At 39.5% G+C, this 10,091-nt stretch overlaps 3 protein-coding genes across 3 annotated transcripts in view; 1 reads left to right on the top strand and 2 right to left on the bottom strand.

Annotated features, from left to right (window-relative positions):
• Positions 1 to 2,662: 2,662 nt before the first annotated feature.
• LOC134814761 (uncharacterized) lies at positions 2,663 to 4,740 on the top strand. Its single transcript, XM_063822967.1, has 4 exons — positions 2,663 to 2,858; positions 3,737 to 3,869; positions 4,017 to 4,263; positions 4,627 to 4,740. Exons 1-4 carry the CDS (start codon positions 2,663 to 2,665, stop codon positions 4,738 to 4,740), a joined length of 690 nt encoding a protein of 229 aa, XP_063679037.1.
• A 99-nt stretch (positions 4,741 to 4,839) lies between these two features.
• The window catches only part of LOC134815799 (uncharacterized), a 31,396-nt gene continuing 26,144 nt past the window's right edge, over positions 4,840 to 10,091 (bottom strand). Inside the window, exons 2-12 of the mRNA XM_063824389.1 lie at positions 8,331 to 8,394; positions 7,993 to 8,130; positions 7,456 to 7,646; positions 7,183 to 7,289; positions 6,708 to 6,890; positions 6,502 to 6,614; positions 6,186 to 6,334; positions 5,960 to 6,028; positions 5,759 to 5,840; positions 5,299 to 5,384; positions 4,840 to 5,166 (exon numbers count right to left, since the gene is read on the bottom strand). Of these exons, the coding sequence (XP_063680459.1) occupies positions 5,075 to 5,166; positions 5,299 to 5,384; positions 5,759 to 5,840; positions 5,960 to 6,028; positions 6,186 to 6,334; positions 6,502 to 6,614; positions 6,708 to 6,890; positions 7,183 to 7,289; positions 7,456 to 7,646; positions 7,993 to 8,130; positions 8,331 to 8,374 (1,254 nt within the window). The 5' untranslated portion in view covers positions 8,375 to 8,394 and the 3' untranslated portion in view covers positions 4,840 to 5,074. The remainder of the gene's footprint in view (positions 5,167 to 5,298; positions 5,385 to 5,758; positions 5,841 to 5,959; positions 6,029 to 6,185; positions 6,335 to 6,501; positions 6,615 to 6,707; positions 6,891 to 7,182; positions 7,290 to 7,455; positions 7,647 to 7,992; positions 8,131 to 8,330; positions 8,395 to 10,091) is intronic.
• LOC134814749 (5-demethoxyubiquinone hydroxylase, mitochondrial-like) lies at positions 9,017 to 10,089 on the bottom strand. Its single transcript, XM_063822948.1, has 4 exons — positions 9,937 to 10,089; positions 9,706 to 9,841; positions 9,420 to 9,541; positions 9,017 to 9,163 (listed from the first exon to the last, which is right to left on the bottom strand). Exons 1-4 carry the CDS (start codon positions 10,087 to 10,089, stop codon positions 9,017 to 9,019), a joined length of 558 nt encoding a protein of 185 aa, XP_063679018.1.

The raw sequence follows: 10,091 nt of genomic DNA, 5'->3' as shown, positions 1-10,091 counted from the left end.
GCGAGTTTTACCAGGCTTAGCCAGTGGTGTGAGGATGCCTGCTCCTATTGCTTCAATGTGAATGTTTTTCTCGAAAGACTCGTTGAACACTTTAGCTAGCTCTTCATGAAGGAGGGGGTTGTTCAGGGCTTTCATGACCTCGCCAGGAACTTTATCAATACCCACTGCTTTACCAGACTTGAGTTTACTGATGGCTCTCTCTATCTCTGCAACGGTGATGGGACTGTTAAGGCTAGATGGGGGGTCAAGGAAGGCAGGAAGGGTAGGCTCATCAGCGTCGTTGAACTCAGCTTCAAAGTACTCCTTAATAATCCTCGCTTTCTCCTCATTAGTACCTGCGATATTCCCAGCAGAGTTGTGGACGGTTAGAGCTGGTCTAACATATCCTTTGGCGAGTATCTTAGAGGCTCCAAAGTATCTCCGGGCGTCGTCTGTGTTGTTTATCTCTTCGACGAGTGTGTCAGCACTGCGGTTGTTGATATCTCTGAGTCTCTTTGTGATCTTACGTCTTAGCTGGTTGATGTTAGTCTTGACATGCTTCCTGTTGGTCGGGAGTTTGTTTAAATATCATTTTATCAGCTAATTACCCTCCATTTTTACCACCCCACAATAATACACTGTATTACACCCCAACAATCACATTTTTATACTTTTACTCAAATTCCTACCAAACAGCTCTGTACTTTACATTTACCACTTTGTTTCACCCGACCACTTCACTATCAGTTGAAGCGTTACTTGGCCGCGTGTTTTGAGTCAGTATGTCCAATTTCCACATCGGATTTTTGGGTAATGAAAAAGCAGATGAGCTGGCCAAGATTGGCAGTTGGCACAACCAGTGAATCCACTTTGAAGTTCCCAATTCCACAATCTTACATCAAACGCCTGATCGACGACAAAGTCACCAGACTAAATCAGGAAACCTGGTTAACTAATGGTCCCAGACACACCAAACTGACACTCGTTCACAAACACATCAACATCATAAAAAATCTTAACACTACACTCAGTAACAACAGACAAAATTATTGAACTTCAGTGCACCTCATCACGGGACATTGTGGCCTAAACAAACACTTCACTTCATTTGCAAATCAAGCACCAGTGCTGGTCCTATGTGCGGCGACGAAAAGGACACTGTCTCACACTTTTAGGACAGTGTCCGGTTATTGCCCAAATAAGAGGGCAATATTTCCAGGACTATGACCTCTCCGTCAATGACATATTTGACAACCAACACATCTCCTCTATTGTCAACTTCGCAAACCGCACCAAACGCTTAATTGTGCCCGAGGAGCTGGACCAGACCGGTGTGACATAGCGACTACTCACATGTCGTTTTAGCTCACCTTTCTCGTCCACACCCAGCGTTAATTTATGACACATCTCAACACACCATCATCCTCCATTATAGTTATACATCCTCCTATAGGACTGCCATACCCCAGAGGTTAGCAAAGTATCCATATGCTATCCTCTCGTGGGCCACAAATGCTCAGCCTCTCCACAAAAAAATACGGTAAAAAGTCCGTCATTTAGTCTTACGACCCCTAAGATTTATTAGCCATCCCGCCCGTCTAATAACTAATTCATCTCAATTTCCGATTACACCCTATACTAACAATACTTTTGAAAATCTCTAGCAGTAATCTGAATCACTATCGTGTCACGTGTTGTTGAAAAAGCATTAGACCTCCTGTCTTGGGTACAGGCCAACTTTATCTGCACCCATACCGAACCATGCTTACCTTGACACTGATTTAATTTACCTTGACACTGATTTAATTTAATTTAATTTACCTTGACACTGATTTAATTTAATTTGACATTGTAAAGTTTCTACCAATTACTGTTACCTAGTTGATAATATTGCTGCATGAAGGTAAAAGGTACACGTGCATATTAGAATGCAGCTGTACTCTGTAGGGTCAGCACTCACCTTCGTTCTGTAAAGGTCTTCAATTCTCCGCCTGAATGACGTCAACAATCTCCATTGCTATAACTGTAAATTAATCACAACCTCCGGGAGATGGGACTTAAGACCTTGGAAACTCCGCACCTGTTAGTCATTAGCTGGCTACTAGATTATTATATTTGTTAGGAATTATAACTCCACTTTGTAGCTCACATATATTAACTGTAAACTGATAAACTTGCCGAGAAAGTTGATATGGCCTGCTAAAGTTGTATAATTCACATGAATGGAGTTAATGGAATACAGTTCAGCGACAGAGCACAGCTGGCGAGCTTTACTAGACGTAGCGGCTCACACGTGCGTTAGTTAAGCTCTTCATGCTCTGCTGAATTTATCGCTGCCGGTGCAATCCTTAAAGGTCCTTAATGCACATATTAGTGACTTGCTTTTTGTACAACTTGATTTGCCGGCCCATGGAGCACTGGTCATCCTGTGTGAAGTATGAAGCTGCACCCGGTCATTATAACCACTCATCTCCCGTCGCACATATATAATTTTTGTCATTGCCAACGAAAAAAATATTTTTCCCAATACTCAAAGTCAAACGTTATGATTCCACCACTCTGATTTGGACGCTTTTTAGTAAACATTTTCGCAACATTTCCAGATATTTTAATTGGTTCACTATTTAATTTATTGTCCATGTGTGAAGATCAAAAAATAGTGCAGACCAAGTCTCTGTCATCGATGCCAAAGTACGACGATGAAGCGTTTGGGTCTGCTCTGATAATATTCTCAGTGATCTGCGCGGGAGCCAATGTTGCCCTAATCTGCTCCTTCATATATCACAAGAAGTACAAAAAGAATTATCATCTCGCTTACCTGAACTTGGCCGTGTCAGATCTAGTTTTAGCTCTCTTTGGATTTTCTGTCAGAGGCCCGGGTGAGTACTGAGCAACTAGCAAATTATACTTATAGAGATTTGGTTAATTAACTGTCTCAGGGAAGCAGCTCCCTAGTGAACTGTTTACTTTTCTGTCATACGCAATAAGCCGTAGTACATACATTAACATATTACATTGCGATGAAACCTACATTGCGACGAAAACTGCGATGAAATGCCGCGCATTTATAATTATATTAGCATTTATAATTATTTATAATTATATAGGCGTACGTGGTACGTTTATAGTTATATAATTATAGGCGCGGCTTTTAAACTTTTTGAAACTTTTAGTACCAAATAGATGATTTTAGAAGAAAATAACTTTAAATAATTTGCTTGCTCTAACACAAACGTCTTTGTATAAATTTTGTACAAATTTGTACACATTTTTTTACAAATTTTGCGTCTTTAAGTATTATAAATTTGAAACTAAAATGATTAAATTAGCAGTATTTCAATGAGAGACTTTACCAAATTTATAAAAATGTCCAAATAAAAAAGAAAATATCTTTTTTCGAAAGTGCTTTACTGTTTACTTTTTAAAAAAAGTTCAATGTAGCAAATCTTATTGTTTTTATTTTTATTTTTATTTTCATAATATGACGTCAAATCCTTGGTTGACGATGTCAACCCATCGAGATCGTTGCTTTGCGAAGCAAAGCAACGATCGACAATGCGAAGCAAGGACGATGCGAAGCAAGAACAATGCGAAGCAAGAACGATGCGAAGCAAGAACGATGCGAAGCAAGAATACTAGTTCGCGCGGCGCGTCGAATGTCGAAGTGGCGCAGTCCTCCTTAAGTCAAATCGCGAATCCCGGCACAAAAGGTTTTGGTGTATGTCCCCTTAAAATACTTATAAACACAAAATTTCAGTTATAATCGGTGGTTCATCCAAGATTCTCTGCCAGATTTCTATCCCCCTGAGCACAATGATAACAATCTGGAACCTTCTCGCAGTAGTTCCTATAGCTTACGATAGACTTATTGCTACCGTCAAACCGACGAGGTGCGTTCATCAAGAAATATTGTGAGAGTTAATTTTATCTCTGTCACTGACTACTACTTAGTCAGCTTTGTTAATTAAAATTTGTCTCCTCGAATTCAATTCGTGGTAGCAGGTGCTTTGGCCAATAATCACGGTACACATTTACAGATACAACGAGAGAACACACACTACACGGCTCCGAGTTATGATCATCTCGTTTTGGGTGTTCGGAGTGGTGTACACTGGAATCGTTAAAATCTATCAGCATCTTAAAGGCCGAACTTTACACCAGTTCGATTACGAGGCACGTGAATGCTACTTTGATTGTTCTTACCACAAAACTCTTCTCTACTACACCAACCTTACTCTGTCCAGGATTCTTCCTCTCCTTTTTAATGTCATAGTTTACGTGCTAGTTATATACGTTATTAGAACAAGAAACATTTTCAAGTCAAAGAAAAGCTATGAAATCTTGGTACGAGCTCTCCTGATATGTATCACTTTCACAATGTCCTGGCTTCCGGGCGAGATTGTGTATGGGATGGGAGTGAAAGATAAGGAGATCCTACAGATTACACAATTCTGTTTTTACATCAACTGTTTGAGTGACCCACTACTCTATACTTGTACTTCTAAACTTTTTTACAAGTTCTGGAAAAAGTTGACCAGCTCTACACACCGAGGGACAACTCGGAGGAACACTCGGAGGAACACTCGTGTCACTCACCCAAAATACACACGGAAACTAGAACATTCTAAAATAACATCACCCTGCCAGTCTCCAACTCCTGCCCAGAAAAACGTTGCAACTTCTAAGGATGATGGATGTATTGTGTTAGGTTCCCCATTCTGCCAAGATGCTAATCGCAAACATTCTCTGCTGAACCCTTAGCGTTAGGAGTAGTCGATTTGCTTATAAACTCTACCGTATAAGTTCCTTCCAATAGAAAAATGTTTATCATATGTTCAACTCTGTTAATAAAACTCACAATTATTTGATTTCAAATTAAAATTCGAAATTTCATTTCATTTTTAATAATGTTCCTCAAATCAAAATGTTTTTTTTTGCCCAAATTTAAAAAGTAGTCAACAAGATTTCTGTTCAATGTTTATTAACAAACAAAATGAAATAATGATTTTCATATTTCTGATTTGAAATAAAGTCTGATTGGAATCAAGATAATCTTCAAGTTTCATAATTCTGAGACCTGATTCTGTACTTTTCCTTAAACTCGTCCTCTTCTGCTGCTGTGTAGTCGGTGGGATTTGGAAGGGGTATGTTTCAAACGAAGAGATGACATAAAATTCGCTGCTTCCGCTGAAATAGTAACAATTTTCACACCGCACACTCTCAAAAAGTAGTTTTGCATTTTTGAACATTTGCAATAATACGTAATGAAGAGGGATCCGAGTGTGAGCCCCCCCCCCCCCCCCCCCCCCCCTTACTTACAACAAGAACACTCCTGTTTTTCGTTCTCCACAACACTTCCCTCCAATTTACAGGTCCGAGTCTGGACACATCTGTTATTCTTCTTCCTGAGAGAGCCAACTTTATTTCAATTTGCTTCATCTTACAACTTCAGCTACTTCGTGTAATTAAAAAAAGTAAAAAAAGTAATACAGTACAGTCGCCAGAAACAAGCGTGGGCCATCTGGAACTATCTGCTATATTAGGCGTGAGAGTGTAACAGTGTAACAGCGTAACAGTGTGACAGTTTGAGAGTGTGACAGTTTGAGAATGTGACAGTTTATGAGTGTGACAGTTTGAGAGGGTGAAAGTTTGACAGTGTGACAGTTTGAGAGTGTGACAGGGTGACAGTGTGACAGTTTGAGAGTGTGACAGTGTGACAGTTTGAGAGTGTGACAGTTTGAAAGTGTGACAGTTTGAGAGTGTGACAGGGTGCCTGTACCTAACACAATTCGACCATGCTCCCCATTCGCACTCATCCTCCTCCTCTTCTGGCGGATCTTCTCTTTCACACTCCATTTGGACTGGAATAAAACACAAATCTTAATACTGCCCTGCCGAGTGAGTAAAGAATGGGAGGTCAATTAGACGATACTCGTAATCTAAAGTCTAAACCCCCCCCCCCATCTCTGGGGATACTAACAGCTAGAGTAGTCCTCGGAGCAGATGTCTTCAAAGGATGTTTCCAAGTCGTACTCATCGCCCAGGTAATCTGAAAAAGGAGACGTTTTAATAAGTTGTGAAAAACATCATAATATTCTCATGCGGTTGTTACAACTGCATATCATATATTTGTTCAATATAAAATAGTGAGCATAAGATATACTGTTAATACTCCTTTATTTTGAACTATTGAACATTAAACTCACTAGCTTCAAGAAGAATAGTGGCAAGCTCGTGGAATTCGTCGAAGACATCTATCTTGGTAACAAACTCCATCCCTGATATTCCTTTCAGCTCAGCCTCGTTTACATATTTCGTTACTCCGAGTGCCACAATGTCGATACCATCTTCTCTCCTAATACCCAAATGGTTTATAATATCACACTTAAATCCATATTGAAACACTTTCTTCTTGAACACTAGATTCTTGCTTAATGTGCCTGACACTTGAAGCTGAATGGGACAAATAGTTTGTTATAGAACTCGATAATCAGTTGATGTCTGCTGAAGTTTCTTACAAACCTCATTTGTTCTGCGAAAGCAACAGGACTTCCTCCAGTGTTTGACTTTCCATCGGTGATCAAAATAGCCACTTTCTTGTAACTTGCTGCAGCTTGCAGCATTTGTCTTGCTACCTGGATATTAAAATCAAGTCGTTTAAATATCAGGGGAATGCTTGATAACTTCAAATTAAACTTAATAATCCAGGAAAACAATTAATATTTCACCTTGAGGGCGCCGTTAGTGTTAGTAGAGCCGGCCCTGTACTGCATCAGCCTATCATCAAACCTGTCCACGACTCTGCAGAAAGAGTTGTCACAGCAGGGGTCTACCTCCACATGTACTCGTGTTGAGTAGGAAACTATTCCTGTGCAGACCTTCACACCAGCATCGTGTGCTTTTACTGCCATCTGAAGAGGGACTGGTGTGTCATGTGAAACAATTGGATGAGCGAGAACAGAGGAATGAGTCACTCTTGATCAAAATTATACTTATAGTATAGCACAGGGTTCCAATGCTCTATCTTACAGTGGCCACGATCTTACCATTAGTGATATTGACCACAGCCCCCTACGAAGAAGAAGAGTCACTCTTGATCAATATTATATATATAGTTCACTGATTTATCTAACATAAACATAATTGTGGTCGTACTGTCGTAGGTAAATGCTAATGAGACTAAAACACGTGTAACTGACTCACAATTTCAAGAAGAGTCTTAACGAAGGACAGCTCTAGTTGGTAGTCCTGATAGCCAACACTGCCAGAGGAATCCATAATCAGGACTAGATTCAGATGACACTCAACAGCTGAGGAAACAGATAATTGAGTAACCATTATTTAGAAAAACTGCTTAAATTTGCTTCTCGTAAAGCAATTCCTTGCATGATTGCACAAGTAGTCAATGTGGTCAAATTGTCGCACAGACCTTAGTAATTGGTTCTACTTTCAATAATAACAAAAGAATGGACGAACCTTGACAAGCCTCCACTACTGGGAGGCCCTCGTTTTCACTCGGACGATAGAATGGTGCACGTTGTTTAGGTGCTTGTTTTACAGACATATGACTCAGCTCCTCAAACGAGTAGGAAGTATGGCCCCTATCATTGTTATCAGAGCTGAGTTCCTCTACGCGCATGTCGCTTGGTCTTCTTTGAATGTGACTCCTGATTTTTGAATAGCATATCATTGAAAGAATAGATATTATTAATCTGCAATGGGACCATTCACGTATAACGCTGCTAAACTTTTGTACAAGCTCGATTCGCTTCTAGGACCTAGGTTCGGTTATATAGTTGAAGCCGCTTAAACAAAAACAACGTTGCCAGACGCCTGGCCTGACACACAATATAATAAATGAGGTCGTAACATGAGACAAAGCGAAATGAACCGAACCTGTATAAAAATTTAACATAGTAACTAGTTTAAAAGCTTTTGCCAATTATGCAAACAGACCTTGAACGAGAATCTATAAAATGAAATGAAGCTGTTAATTAGCTAAATTTTATTTACCCTTTACGATTACGACTAGATTTCGAAGCGCTCCTGTGATCTTCAGAGTAAACCATCATCTCTACAGGCCCTTCCAATTGCTCCCTCGAACCAAAGATGGATTGTTGTATTGCTTCTGCTGCAGCTTGCCGATTGCCACTGTAATTTGACCGTCACCGTTAATTTTTTGCAGTACTTAACTTTTTTAAATCTCATCTAGCACTTAAAACGTTTTAATTGAGAAATTGACGGTCAACCGTTTAGTTGAACGGTAAGCTGGAGAAAGTCCAATCACTGAGAAAAGAGTTGATCGCAATGTCTTATATATTCCGAAAAGCGTATAATGTAACAATGCTAACCTGCAGCCGGAGAGGACGGCGAGAAGTACCACAAAATACAACATGACTAAAGAAATAAACCTGACTCACCACCCTGAACCTCCTGCCCCCTAATCTAATCGAATTTGTAGCCCATTATTATGATGAGGTGGGAGCGTGTAACTTAATATCCAGGAAACAACAGCTCGGTGTCTTACTGAGCGTGCCCGATCTTAATTCGTCAAATCGCTAGTGTTCACTGGCTTTTCATTGATTAAAGTCAAAATTTATTGAATTAAAGGTTGTTGGCAACCACTCAAATTGTGTTCGATTTCCGCGTACTAGAATGATGGCATACAGGTATCACATTCCATCACAGATGTTCATCCTTAAGACGCAGTTCACAACAATGATTATAGTTTTAAAATAAATTAAACTATAAACAACGAAAATAAAATAAAACAAACTCATACTATATTTCGCTTACAGGGATGCGACCGGTCCTGCCGAAATGTGGTCGAAATATGGTCGAATCCTGCCTGTTAACCTTTATTACTTCATTTCTTAGGACAGATGATATCTAAAACTAAAGTGTTTTTTATCTAATGTTTCGACAAATTCTACAATATAATTTTCCCATGATGTTTTCATTTCTTATCGTTCACACCGAACATTCTTGCTATCTATTTCAGAACCATCTCTGTTTAATAATAGTTAGTCACGCCCATTTACACTCTCTCGGCAATTTTGATAGCAGTCTGACAGCCCAATTTGATGACTTTGGTGAGTAGTTTGTATTGCGGAGCCAGTTCTGCCCCATGCTCTATTCCTGTGTCGTGATGTTCTAACTCCTCGTCTCGGAACTTTTTTATTATCTGAAATTAAAACTACTGTTATTATCTGAAATTGAAACTGCTGTCAAATTCTTGAATTAAACCTTTCGGGAACTAATGAAAGACAATAATATCAATGTCGGAAGTTCTTAAGCTTGTAATTTGCTTGCGTCAATGATTGATAGATAGTTGCGAGGATTACATTTAAAGCTTTAATCATTTCACTAAATTTCGGAGAAAATTGAGTACGGTTATAATTATTCTTCAAACAGTAAATAAAGCCTTATATTGCAAACACCTGTAGTAATTCTTTATATTCCTCTTCTTTACCCTGGTCAATAATTTCTCTTATCTGATCAGTGTAATGAGTTACAATAGTGTCCTCGACAGCCACAGTGCACGCCATCGCGCCCTCTTTTCCTGATAAGTTAATTACCAATTAGTGAGGAACAGACATTCCTCATTTGGCATTTAACATGAACAACATGATAACGAACAGTTTGGCTAAATTGTCGAGTTAAAAAAATCGGAAGTAAAAGTACATTTCCCCTATTTCCTGTTTAGCTGTATCACGTGACCCTTACCAATCAGGGCGGTTCCTGCGCCCAAAGCGAAACCAGCTGCCCGCCAGATGGGTAAAAGGACTGTCGGGCGGACTCGGTGTTCGACTATAAGCTCGTTCATTTTAGCTCTGTGTACTTTCTCTTGATCCCACATGTGCTGAAACAGCAAATAAACTAAGATATTAATTTGCTCCAACAATTTAGACACCATTACTTTAACTTTATTAATCATCACAAAATTCTATAGTGTACCTGTATAATAGGAGCTTCCTTGGTTCGTCCTAGAACTGCCATCTGTCCCGCGTAAATGTCATTAGCTCCAACTTCACCCGCGTGATCCACTCGTAAAAATCTCTGTATCATTTCCTCTGCCGGCTTGTATTTGTCTAAGAGATTGTTTATCATTA

Source organism: Bolinopsis microptera, chromosome 5 (assembly GCF_026151205.1).
Source record: "Bolinopsis microptera isolate Bmic1 chromosome 5, MBARI_Bmic_1.0, whole genome shotgun sequence".
Classification (NCBI taxonomy): Eukaryota; Metazoa; Ctenophora; class Tentaculata; order Lobata; family Bolinopsidae; genus Bolinopsis; species Bolinopsis microptera.
The sequence above is the reverse complement of the archived record's forward strand: the minus strand, read 5'-3'. Positions and strand labels throughout refer to the sequence as shown.